This window comes from Ixodes scapularis, unplaced genomic scaffold (assembly GCF_016920785.2).
Source record: "Ixodes scapularis isolate PalLabHiFi unplaced genomic scaffold, ASM1692078v2 PGA_scaffold4__175_contigs__length_147842914, whole genome shotgun sequence".
NCBI lineage: Eukaryota > Metazoa > Arthropoda > Arachnida > Ixodida > Ixodidae > Ixodes > Ixodes scapularis.
The window spans coordinates 138,016,903-138,030,876 of record NW_024609879.1 but is presented as its reverse complement, the minus strand read 5'-3'; the positions used below and the strand labels follow the sequence as shown (position 1 = coordinate 138,030,876).

Sequence of the window (13,974 nt, the reverse complement as noted above, 5' to 3'; positions counted from 1 at the left end):
CCGGCGACCACCCTCCTACCACTACGTGAGGCCAACCATGCTTACAAGGGGTGCCCATGCCAATCAATGGGCCTGCCAGGGTTCGTGCCGAACGACCCTTGACTACGTATCGAGGAGCGACCTTCGGACTTTGAGGAGTATCTTTGCCAGCCTCTGTCTTTTGTGCCGACACTACCCCGAGCCTCCCTCTTCCTATCGCCTTGACGGGAGGTAAGCATGACCCATGCTTCTACACTAAGCACGACAAAGCAGGTAAGCGGCAATGCACAGTTTATTTGTTGTTGGTCGACGTCCAAGGGTATAATTAATTTGCCGAAATCAATTATCTGTGTCCTTTCCACGAAGCACACAATTTCTAATTTTGAGGAAGAATGCAGCTGAGTCGCTTGAATAAATATAATGGTTGGTCGTTCTCATAAAGTTAGCACCAAGCATCACCCGACTTCACTTCGCCACTCGAGACTTATCCAAATTGCAGTGGTTGCGGCATGCAGAAGAAATCGCTATTGTGGAATGGAAGTGAAGTGGCTTGGGTAGCAAACAATCATTGTTGCAAGCCATCGAGTCAACGGTACAGCAAAAGGCGCAGCCACTTAAGCAATACGTGCCCGAACGTGATTCATTGACGCAGAAAACTGCCAGGAAAATTTGCGAATTAGAAGCCAGCCCTGCAGATTCAGTACATCAGATGTCAGTGGCGGCACATGACGTGTGATCAGAAGATGGCATCAGTGAGTCAAAGTCACCACTCGACCAAACTGAATACCGACGTGCCAGGAATGTCAACCGGTAACAAGAATCACAGGTACTACGGCTGAATGTCTGACACGAGACTGTCGCAGAATGAACTCGTTAAGGAACCGTCTGATAAGGATCAATAATTATGTAATCATGGGCAAATAAACATATGTGATATACTAACCAAGTATGCATAATATTGCTAATCCAGCCTTTCCGCCTTCAGAGTCTACACACCAAAAATTGTGTTCATTGCACGTGGTTGAGCTTTTGAGGACACTCGCATCTCTGAACCCCTCTCACCCCCCCCCCCCCCCCTTATATAAATAAATGGGACAAACCGGAATGGCAGACTTGCTGCATGGCGCTGCACTTTTTCCACCTCTCCTGAACATGTGGTGCATCCGAAAACAAACTCCATTGATGTAAAAATATTATTAAGTCATTTATTCTCTTAAAGGAACCCTGTAGGCATTTTAGAGAGGAAATTTCAAACTATACACACATTATAATACCATCATAGCACACTGGCATTGATGAGCACAATACGGGCCCAGCTACTGAAAATAAATATTACACTCGTAAGAAATAATTATTGTTCTTACTTGCTAATTACAAAGACGAACTCACCTCTGAGCACGTAGTTTAATATCATATGTTGATGGATTGTCATATAGCAGCACATTTCATAGACGTATACCACAATAGACCCTTTTCAAGACCTCATCAAACAATATTGACTGTCACCATTTTTTTTTTTTTTAGCGTAAGGCATATGAATGGGTTCCAGTTCACGTCGAACGCTAATACAGCATTCGAGTCCAATAGGCTCCGAGCTGAATTCACTGATTGCTGACATAACATCCTTGTTGAACAAATGCCCGAAGTATGAAGGCCTTCGGTATTTAGCGTAGTAGCTACTATAATTCACTTCATCCCAATTTGCCAAACGGCGAAGGCTACAGTCCGAGAAGCCAATATTGGAAAGCGGCATGTGACAAGAAATCATCAGAGTGCTCTCCTTCTGCAGAGATGCGGCGCATACCTTCACTCCGTCTCTCTGATTGGCTCGAGAGGGCTCTAGCAGTTGTACTTTATCAAGTTACGGTGAAACTAAGTATAGGCGGACCACACTTTTGAAAAAAAGTCTATTGGAGAGATTGAAAGGAATGTAGTCAACATTTTGCAACAAGACTTCTCTTCGGCCAAGGGAGGAGACAAAAACGAGTCGTCTTTTTTAAGTAGTTAGAACAATAAATAATTGACCGAATAATACAATGCACTCTTGATAAAAAAAAAATTACGGCTGCAATAAATCCCACGAAAGATAAAATTGTGCAGTTATAATCTTCTATTTCTGTGTTGCATTAGATTTAACAAATGAATGATATGTGTGGTGCTATCTCTGGACATCTAAAAAGTGGGGCTGCGTTTTTTTAAAAGATTCTAGATGTTAGAATGATGGATTAGAACACCATCTGAGAGGAGTCTAATATAGACATGGAAGTTACTGTGAACTATTGGTAACGATCGGCAAGGTAAAACGCCTACTAATACTAATGTCTAAGGGACATCGGATGCAACATTTTGTGCACTGATCAATCAAATTTGTCAAGACTTGCCAACTGTGTTTTGAGTTCCAAGACATATATGAACTCTTTTATGGACGTTAATAATGTCTTCTTTTTTTTTCGAATGACAGGTTCGAACGCTTTGTAACAGTTCGTGTGACGCAAGCATTTCACTTAAAAAAAGTACTGCGATCAAAAGCAAGCCAGTGCAATGAATGCACGTTATATCAAAATCTTGAGAACTGCCAATTTGTCATATCGTCGATCAGCACAAAAGGTTAAAGATCGCCGGAGCTTCCTCGCTAAAAGTTGCTGTGATTGTGCAGTTACCTAGGGCTAAAACAACTTCCCCTAGGCCCTATGTCCGAGGCATACATTTCGCATCGAGTCTCATGCATTCCAACGTTCAAAGCAAAGTAAGAGAATGCAAAAATTTTATGCTAGAAGCATAAAAAAGTATATAGATTCCCGAATACATCCATGAATCCAAGCACGGGAACGGCGATACTTCTGATGCTGTCTCACAGTTGTTAATACGCAAATTATCCAGAGCGATATTGCGCAAAAATGGTAAAAAGTGCTATCCCTTCATATCTTCACATTATACCTGCGTCAGAGAGCACGAAGAAGCCCGAAATCGCCGGAAAGCAGCGGAACCTCACGATCGTCATGGGAACCGCGCACCGAACAAACTCGCATTCGCCAGCCCTGGCCGCTGCCATCTTACCGGTGACGTCACGGCTCTTGTGAGGTCACGTGACGAGCGGTCACTTTTGCGTAAAACATGGTGGCAACGGGGGGTGCCCCTTTCGAAATTCCGGTCATCACTATAAGCCCCTCTACCTCGTTGGTTCAAATATGCATCTATGCGGAGATTTTATAATACAAGGCATTAGAATTGAAGAAAGATTGATTGCAGATATAGAGAAAAATGAATTGCTTTCGAAAGTGCTTATAGAGGCAACAATTGATAAAGAAATGCAATGCGCAGCCAGCATGGTTACGTACGCTGCATTAGAGTTACAAGCCTGAAATTAACATTTCCCTGTTGCGAATATTAATGCTGTGCATCGGTGGCTCACCACTGCATAGAATGCACTTAAACAACAATTCTAGTTTACAAAATTGCAGTGACAATATTTTTTTTAGGACAAAAATAATACCTCGAAAATGGGAACAAGGAGACAAAGGACGAACGGAAATCTACAAACACAATCTAGGTAACTGGTGCGCATCCGAAAAAAATGCGCCTGGTTCTGGTATCGGACCAGGATGATTTTTTCGGTCGCTCGCCAGTCACCTAGCTGTGTTCGGAGATTTGTGTTTGTTTTCTGCCCCCCTTTTTCCCTTTCTCCAGGTATTATTTTCGTCCTTCTCCAACTCGCTTGCACCTTTGCATTTAAGTGCACTATAAATCCTAACCTTAAAAAATGCAAGCTTTTCGACCTTGTTGGTGTTAGACTTGTGGCAGCTGTTAAAACTCGTTTGCTCAATTGACGTCTAGCTCCTAGTTACCTCAGTTGGTAAAGCCCTCAAATGGAACTGGAGAATTCCCTGGTTCGATACCGAGACCACGCGGATTTTTCACCTAGCTGTCACAACTAGTCACCTGGTTGTGTTTGGAGATTTATGTTTGTCCCTTGTCCCCCTTGTTCCACTCTTCCAAGGAAACAAGGGGTCCTTTGTGTTTAATTGCGTTGTCAATTGTATTTTTCATATTTATTTATTGTTTAGATAAATACCGCAATATGAGTTGCATCTAGAGGAAAAACAAAACAACATAGTGCTGGAATAATCCGGGGACTTGTTGAAAATATATGGAACACATTTTTATCAATCCACGCGACAAATGCGTGTTAATTGCCAATGCCGATAAACCAAAGCATAGTTTTGAAAAAATGAACCTATTATTGCATTGCTGGAACGGCTTGCTAGGCACACGTGCTTGGTTTAAAAATTATGTATGGGTGTGTTTGTTAGCATTTAATTTGTTAAATTGGCTTTTATACTCTCAAATAATGTTTACGTTGTCCTAAACACATTTAAATGACTCCTACATATCACACTCGCATTTAAATTATCGTGAACGGTGTGGTTGCAGCAAGCAAAAATCAGAAGCACAGAAACGCAAAGTTTTAAACCGAATCGATGATATATACTAGACAAAATTAAATTCTTCCTATATTTCGCTGATCAAAAACAAAAACTATGATAAGACCACGGGCGTGATTCTCGTCTTGTTTGTTTCGTTTTTATGAGACAACCATTGATGACGAGCCACAATTCAGTACAGTTTCTATTTATGTGGTAACCAGTCTGTGTCCGGGGTAGGTGTCGTAAAACCAATTGAAACGGTAGAAGCGGAAGAGAAAATATACCAGATTATTTCAGCGTCAAGCCAAACATTGCGATTCAACATCGGCAGACGAGCGACCATCTTCCATTTTCTTGCTTTTCGCTTGGTGGTCACGCGTTGACCCATGGGAGCCTCTTCTCTTTGAGGTTCCAGTGCACACAGTCGTTTGCGCTAGATCACAAACAGTAAAAGTAATAGGTGCCGTGACTGTGTGGAGGACACCACAGCTTTTCATAACTAGTTGAAATGTTGAGGTTTCGTTTTGATGACGGAAAATAAGAAGTTCCCAACTCTTTAAACTCAAGCGTTTTTTTTTGTTTTTTTTTTGTGATTTGTCTGGAGGCGGCCGCAAAGGGGTTTGCTGTTTGCATCCAAGAATGACAGGCGCAAATTGTATTATTTTGTGTAGACGCCGCCTCGACCCCATTTCCGGTGTTGGAGCGCCATAAACCATCAAAGATAAAATATTCTAATAATATAAAGAAATAAAAATTATATTACGTCCCGAATTTTCTGGCTGTTCAATGTTTCAGATTTTAGTGAAAATAATCTCACGAGAAAAAATATGCCTGATTGCCCTAGCCACCACCAATGTTTGGTCACTCGCAGTGCAGCTAGTTCAGCAGTTTTCAGTTGTCATGCCGAAAGCAGGCAATAGGCATTGGAAGGGCGATGTGCTTGTTACAATTATTTCAGGCTTTTCATTTGATCTCTCAAAAGATGGGGCGTAGTGCAAGTTCAATAAATGTAATTGCTAAAATTTTAAGTTTTTCCACGATATACGTGACCAAAAGGGACGACAGCAGAAATTATTTAGTGGTGCGTTCGCGCGCAAGAAAACATTTTGCTTCGCACTTCGAGGCAATGCAAACGATGTACCACGGGGGTGTCAGACTTCTTTTATGGGTAATGTGCCCTCTCGATTCGAAAAACTCAAATACCCCGGACGAATATTCTAGCTTATGAATATTGGTCAAAATACAAAACAATGCATTAAATATACACAAAGGAAAAAAAAAAACCTTGAGACTAGGGACAATGAATTGGACAACACAGTCTCAAATCTAAACAGAAGATTTCTTAATGCGTTTGTTTTATATAGATTACAACTACTCAACCAACTCTAACACGGGAACATAAATTTTGAAGCCGAGTTTTGAGAAAGTGTTGTCTCGTCCCATTTTCGTCCCTATAGTCTCAAGGTTTTTTCACTGCGACAGTTCACCAGCTCGCCTGTCCAGTAACCATTATTTTAGTCATTCAAACAAGTCAGTCATACCCATTCTTGGCAAATGAAATGTTCTGATAAAAGACAACTCACTGATAAACAAAACGTCACTATATCACTACAAGTAATGTCGCAAAAATAATTTTTTCATGCTAGATGACCCATAGGTGTATGGCACATCTAGTTTGCAGTATAGCCAAAAATAATTACTAATGTTTATTTCCGCCAACACACGTTGGGTCTTTTTTAGGGCGTCGAGTTTATCTGGCTTACTTCATTAAAAGTTGTAAAAACACAAAATGTTCAATGTAAAAAACTGCTCACTAATGTTATGCCTTGACTACTTTCATTAAGTAAATGACTTGTTGTCTCTCTCATATTCACAGCATGGAATTATCCGTGACTCACTACGAATAAGACCAGTTGGTATTAGTGGGAGATCTAGTGCCGGACGCATTCTACATGAAATTTTTGAAGATGATGAGCACTTTTCAAATACACGGGGTGATTGTGAGTAAATCATTCCGTCATTTTATGTTAGTTGTTGTGTGATTTGGTTTTATGTATTAAGAATTGTAAGTGTAGAGAAAAACAAAGCTCAATAATAAAAGCCTCTTTTACCTTTTCCACTAGATGTATATCAGCTTTATTTGCACGAATACATTTACCACAAATATATTTCAAATAGTGTCTGATATTCTAATCATATAAGGATAAACATTTCTTAGACATTGCAGTTAAGCCACTTCAACCCGCCCAACTCATCAAGGAGAGGGATATAGAAGGTAAAGTACATGTCGCCTATTCAATTTGCACATTAGTTAGTTGTTCCTGTTCGTCATTCAATCGTTCGCCTTTTCCAAAAATATATAAAAATACATCATTTCCCACCTCTCGCAGTTCCCGACACGGTGCGCCCTGAGATATTGATGATGGTGGGTAGTGACAAGTACAAGACGCGAATAAAGCCGTTAACTGCAGCACTTTACTACGGTGTACTTATGGCTAGTGTAAGTACTTTTGCCACGCATTTTCTACCAGCGCTACGTAGGGCGGATCGTCAATGGCGAAAGCTATCATGTTTGGTTTTCGACCAATTATTTATGGAAATACTGTAACGATCTAATCCAGCATACATTTGGATATAAATATGCAATTGTTTTCAGTTTAATACTGACCTTACGTGCTTCTTTATAAACAATGAAAAATATGTAGGCTAGCATAGCCCTACGCCTTAAAGGGACACGGATAACCCCAAAAATGTTTTTTTTTATTCCTTGCCACGTGCATTCTAAAAAATGTCTGTAAGTCTACTTTCACGCACACCACTCGGAGAGCCAATCACCGCAATTTACGGAGGAAGCTCAGCGAATGATGACGCCGAAACATTTGTTTAGACCAAAAACGCAGTCTGAGTTGTGACATTAAGCAATGCATAACGTCACGCTTGCATTGCTTAATGTCACAACTCAGACAACGTTTTTTGGTCTAAACATATGTTTCGGCATCGTCATTCGCTGAGCTGCGTCCGCAATCTGCGCCGATTGGTTCTCCGAGTGGTGTGCGTGAAAGTAAACTTACATACATTTTTTAGAGTGTCAATCATTATGGTGTCGGAACACTACCCAATTGATATTTTGCTCCAGAGTCGCGTACAGTTTTATTAAAGCCAAAAAAACGCAACTGCTCGAAATCGAAACTTAAACCCGCACACGGAGGTCGGAGATGTGGAGAGGAGAGAGTGAGGGGCGGAAGTCACGTGGCTACATCCGACCGCGCGCTTTTTTCTTTCCCCTCCAGTTTTTTTTTTTTTTCTTTGAGCGCAGCAGGCGATTTGCATGGCGAGAACTGTTTGCCGTGCGATTCCTTTGCAGGTATGGTTGTTTCGCTGGCTGTTCTGTACTTCAATATGAGTGCTTTTGTACTTTGAGAAGTTGGAGATGAGTAGAGAGTGCCCGTGGTAAATTTCCGTTATCGGCTCCGAGAAGAATACCCCCAAGATATTGTGTGAAGAACTCCTTCACATGTCCTGCGTCCTAAAAAAATGCCATTGTGCGGCAGAAGTCTGCACAAGTTTCCGAAAGATCAACGGGTCGGGATCAATGGCTGGCTGTAATTCCTGTAGAACATTTGCGGGCACCTCAGAAAGCGGATGCTACCCGATTTATATACTCCTTGCATTTTCTGGAAAGGGATTACATTGACTTCGCAGGTGCCAAAAAGGAAATCCCACACCATTTAGTTCAGCGACGTTTCGTTCAGAACATTTTTTTTCAGTGATAATTGTAGAAAAAGAAATGTAAATATCGGAAAATGCTTGGTAAGAAAAGAAGAAAAGGTAGACACTGGGAATCGAACCCGGTTCCGCTGCATGTGAAGCGGACATCTTTCCACTGAGGTACTTTTAGGTTTGTTTGTTTTTTATTTATTTATTGCCAGGTGTACATTTGATTAATATACAGATACGCTGTTCACAAACACGTCAGTAAAAATTCGGTGAGCGTGGAGTGCTTATTGTAGGCAAGTTTTCTAGTACTGGCAACCAATCTGGGCCATCTCCTGAAAAGCTGTACACTTCCCTACTTTTCAGGATGCTCTTAGTAAAATACAGGCACACAGGTCGCGCGCCAACATCTGCATGCCGCACTTCCATGCGGTTCCTCCAGATACTGTTGAGTCCTGCGACCATAATACAATCATATGGCACAGACACTGTTACATCAACTGGCAGAAACCGTATCTCATGCCCATTCCAAGGAAGATCTTTTTTCAACGTTCGCTGAAGAATGTTCAAGTAAAACACTGCATCCCAGCAGTTTAAGAACACATGCTAGATAGTTTCGGGTTCCTTAAACAAAAACAATTCACAAACCAGGGAACGTCCACACCTTTCTCATATAACCATGTTTTAAACGACAGAGTCCCAGCATGTAATTTAAAGAAAAACGCTTTCGTATTAGCGGGTACCAGCATTTTTTTACCCCACAGAGCACATCGTACCCAGGGAGAGTAATGTACAGCATTTGATAAATGGGAGGTGAAAAAGTCGTTTCTATTTAATCCTTGGTTAGACGTTTTCGTGACACATTGCACAAATATTCTAACAAAAAGCGAGCAACAAAAAATCTGTAAGCACCAACTACTTCTCTTAAATAGGCACTTAGCGGCCCAGACCCTCCGTCACAGGACGAAACGATAAAATCAGGTAAGACGTTACACAAATGAACCAGAAAAATTGTACGCAAAAAGGGACTGGTTTGATCACGCAGAAAGATAAAGCGGTTAACAACTTGTCGAATAAAAAGATGAGCCAAGGAGAGGCAGTCGGATCTGACACGTCGAAAGAGGTTCGCTCGGTTGGTACGTTCCCAAAAGGAGGCCCAAACGAAAACCGCGAAAACACGATGGAACCTTTGAATGGAAGTACGAGAACAGTGCAATACTTGACGTAGATGCCATACCTTTGCAACAAAAAATAAGTTACACATCGTGGCGCGTGTGAACATTGAGATATGACGGCAACCACTCTGCGTTGCTTTATCATGTAACTCATCAATTTCTTCTCGTCACCAAAGGGCATTATCACGGTAACACTCTAGTGGGACGCCTAGATAACGGGTCGGTACGGTTTCCCATTCGATATTTTCGTTCACTCTCGGCTTGGATGGCCACTCGCCATGCCAGAAACCCAAACATTTTGACCAATTCACTGAACAGCCAGTTTGCAGGCAGACGGTCTTTGTGATTTCGAATACTTTTTACGACTCTGTATCCGCGCAGAATATCCCAATATCATCCGCGTAAGCCAGTATTTGCACTTCACACGTGTTCAGAGTAAAACCGCGAGCGTTTGTTCATGAATAATGCGCAAACAGAAGGGTTCTATACACAAAGCAAACAATAGTGGTGATAGCGGGCAATCCCTGCCTTACCAAAGATTTGACAGGGATGCCTTCGCTTACACTCTTGACAATGAAGATCGTTGTACAGTTTTGGTACGCCATCCGCTCTACTCCCAAAATTACAGACCCTACCCCTATATTCCAAAACACTAAAGACACGCGGTCGAAGGCTTTTTCTAAGTCTAACTGTAACATCGCAACCTTCTTCATCTTTGAGTCGCAGCACTCCAAAATACTACGAGCGACATGAATGTTAGTTAAGATACTTCCACCCTGTATGCAGCACATCTGCTGCGGCCCCACAACATTCGTGATCACGAATTGCAATCGTCTAACGAGGACTTTCATTAGTGTTTTGTAGTCTATGCTACTAAGCGTTATAGGACGATAAAAATTTACACTACAAAGTTTGACCGGATCGTCACACTAAAAAATCAATACCTTATACGTACGCAGAAACGATGGCGGTAAGAATTTTTGGTCATACGATTCAGTAAAAGCGTCTAACAAATAACTGCAACCTCATGCTTAAATGTCTTATAGAAAAGTAGGGTTAACCCATCTGGGCCTGGCAATTTACCATGTTTCAAATCTTCTATTGCAATTGTTATCTCCACAAGCCTATTGGCCTCTTCTAGAAAACCTTTTAAATTACATTATATTGTCATCAGTAAAGTCAAGAACTCGCTTTGAAACACTGTTTTCTTTTTTTTTTGAGGCATGATGACTGGAATGTTCCGTGTACCGTGGGACGAAAGCCTTTTCTATAAAAGTTTTCTCGACAGACAGAACGCCATGGTGTTCGATTTCCACTATTTCAATGCCGCGCGGGTATTTCTTTCACCGCGGCAACCATCCTTTTTGTGAGCACTTCTCCAACCAAGAATCTTTCGAAACGCTCTCGTAGCGCGGTTCACCCTATATCTTTCCCCATCTATGATCCCGAGCTGGGCTTTTAGGTTAATAATGTTATTTATAAAAAGGCCTGGAGTTCGGCATTCTTTCCGTAATAGCTTCTTCAGGATATCAGGCAACATATCTTCGTTTATTTTTTTCTTGTAACTTCAAGGAACACGCCTTCTCAAACGCGTTGATTTTTACGTCCAGCTTGAAGGTCTCCCACTTCTCGATGTCGCACCCTCCCTTCAGCTCTGCTTCCTGCCGTTTCTCCTTAACTAGGTTCTGAAAAAACTCATCTCGAATCAGCTTCGCGTTAGGTTTCCACTGCTCTCACGAAAAAGGTGCCCGTTTTCCTTGGCACCTCACTGAGAATTAACGATGGAGTGATCGCTAAAGGAAACGTAATCGACCGAGTTACGACCACACAGGGGAACCGGATCCGAGGAAATGTATATTCAGTCCAACCTGGCGTGACTGGTGCCTTGCGAGTGGGTGTACATAAGGCCCTTTGCACGAGTCACGCAGCACGCAATATCGTCCAACTGACAGTGCCCAATAAGGCTATTTAAAGCCATAACACTGCCGTCTCTGTAGCGCCCTCTATTGGAGCGGCAGTCCCTTTTCCAAACACAATTAGTGTCCTAGAAATATAATAAGTCGATCGCCACTGACAAAACCCATAAATATTTTCAAAAAACATGTCTTAACTGTGTGGACGACAGCAGCAACTGCTTTCTAAAGGAACAAGCAGCAACCTGCCGACAAACCAACAGCGTGACTCACGCAGACTTCATAGCGCGACAGAAACGACGGAAATATACTGTCGGTTTGACCCTCACTCTCTACATTGGTCTCTTTAATGGCCACGATATTTAACTCATGCTTGGTAAATAGTCGGTAGAGCTGCTGTTGCCCACGGCTAGCTGCGAGTCCCCGCACGTTCAGCGTAGCGACACGTAATAAACCTTCAAGAGACACTACCATTGAGCAAGTTACAAACCTTGAGCATAGCGCTCACCTATGTGACTGAAAGGGAGCGGCGGCAGCACCAGATAGTCACTGCTCGTCGTCTCGGGATAGAGCCGACGAGCCGCCACGGGGTACAGCCGACGACCCGCCGCGGCCACCTCTTCAGCATCCCCTCTTGCTCGCGGCCTCTTGTAGCCCCGACTCAGAACAAGGGCCAGCCGTGTCGGTCGTCACTGTCGCTTCGTTTAACGGTCGCTTGGCAACCTTGGCCTCGAAGTCCATTTCACCCGCGTCTTCACCCTCGGAGGCCTTTGTCATGTCGCTCGCGGCCGGTGCCTCCTGCGCCGTCACCTTCACTTTGTTCGCAGGTTCGCCCATGAGTGCATTTCCCAGTGCCGTAGGAGTGGTGAACGCCTGATTTTGCGCGACACACGGCTCCGTGCTGGCCTCCGCCTCCGTCATCTGAACCTCTGTTGGTCACAGAGCTATCGTCGTGGGTGACACTGACTCCTCCGCCTCGGCCTCGTCCATGTCGTGGCTCATGCCCGTGTCGTCAGCGGTATGGCTGGCGACGCCTCGGGCGTACGACCGCACGCAGTCCCTTGCGTCGTGCCCGGAGGCTCGATATTCTTCGCACCTAGGCGCCCTACACTCACGCCGTATGCGTCCCGAGCGATGACAGCGAAGGCACACCGGCGCGCGCCCGGCTTCGACCACAAGTTCTGTGCCTCGTCGGAATCCGATCTGGTGAGCGAGGGATTCCTGCGTCATGACATCCCGAAGCACCAGGCGCACGACGACTGTCGTGGTGTCCACGTCCGACAGGCCCTCGACCTTCCACTTTTCGCGGTTGACTCCCTTAACTTCTCCATAGGATTGGAAGGTTCGACGGATAGTTTCCGCGGGCACGTCAAACGCCACCCAGTGAACTTTGACTTTTAATTCCTGCTTATTGGGGTCGATGGCCAGACACAAGCGGTCTTTAACTTGCAGGTGCCCTGTCGCCAGGAGCTTCTTCTTGGTTGCAATAGTATGCAACGTTAAGAGCCAGACGTGTTCCATTTCAAAGACGCCCAGGCCCTCCACTTGTTCCCGGACACCCACCTGGTTAACAGGCTGAAAAAAAATCTTCTACTCAGTACCAACGTCCCCTGTTGTGGTTCATAGCTTCGCCGGAGGGAATCGAGGGCAAAATAACCACGTAGTCATTCGGCAAACCGCCGTAGCCAGCATCACCACGGCTAGAAAGCGTCGTTATCGTAGTCGCTGAAGAGCTCTCCATCGCACGTCCGTTTGCTATCGCGTCCGGCGATGGAATCCGCTAAGCTACTGTAGGTTGAACCGTCTTCTCCCAATTTTCCCCTAGCAAAAGGACTCCCGAGTCGAAGCCGGGCAGCACCATGCATTGGCCACATTCGCACCTACTAAAGAAATAGTTCGCACGCATATTCAACTCGCAGTACGCACTTCGTGCTTGACATTTGCGCGAGCGATGTCTTCAGCCACGAGAAGGGGGTGACGGCTCGGCGACGTCTTCGTGCAAATCGGCTTGGAGGTAGGGCGTGTCGTACAGGATAAATACTAATTTTTTCAATCCGTCTTAAATTTCTCTTTTAAAGGCAGACAGAATTCGCCAGTACCGCGAACGACATTTCTGAAGTAGAGGTCTCACGCCCATCGTCTGCTGCCATCCCCGTCCCCGCGAGTCCCACGATACGCGAAACGACGCCATGTTCAGAATTACTTAGTGGACGCACAGAATGCTCCCGGTATTCTGTGCAGCTTTTTTTTTATATCAAACTGATTGGAGCTTTTTAGAATCCACAAAAAAATGGGTTTTATATTTTTTTTCTATTTTCACTATTCACTATGTCCCTTGAATGACCAACGAGTTTGACTAAATTTTGTGGTTGTGTCCAAACCTTGGAAAACGGCCCATGACCACGAATAAGAGATTGAGCGCGGCTCAAATCGGCCTGTTCTTGATCGTCGGTTTTCAGGCCGAAAGAAAACGAATTTCGAGCCGCAAATTCTGTTCTGGGTAGTTGGGCTTTCATATGACTCGGACAACTAGAAACCTCGGCGAGCATAAATACCCGGTCAGTGTCCCTTTAAGGTGTGCTTACTTCTTTGCCTTTACTTGTACTGCAATCATTCTGCTTTACAGTTCACGCTTTATAAACTTTTGTGGAATAATGGAATAAAGGTTATTCTTAACAATCAATGCACCATGTCAAGGTGCCATCGCATCTGATCTAAGTAACCAAAAAACACTCACGCAGTCCATGAATTCATTAAAGTGTGCAAGGC

General features: G+C 43.8%; 1 protein-coding gene across 1 annotated transcript in view; it reads left to right on the top strand.

Annotated features, from left to right (window-relative positions):
• Positions 1-13,974, top strand: part of LOC115321139 — a 153,704-nt gene that overhangs the window by 14,476 nt on the left and 125,254 nt on the right. The window contains exons 4-6 of the mRNA XM_040218599.1: positions 6,280-6,403; positions 6,622-6,678; positions 6,794-6,903. Coding sequence (XP_040074533.1) covers positions 6,280-6,403; positions 6,622-6,678; positions 6,794-6,903 — 291 coding nt within the window. The remainder of the gene's footprint in view (positions 1-6,279; positions 6,404-6,621; positions 6,679-6,793; positions 6,904-13,974) is intronic.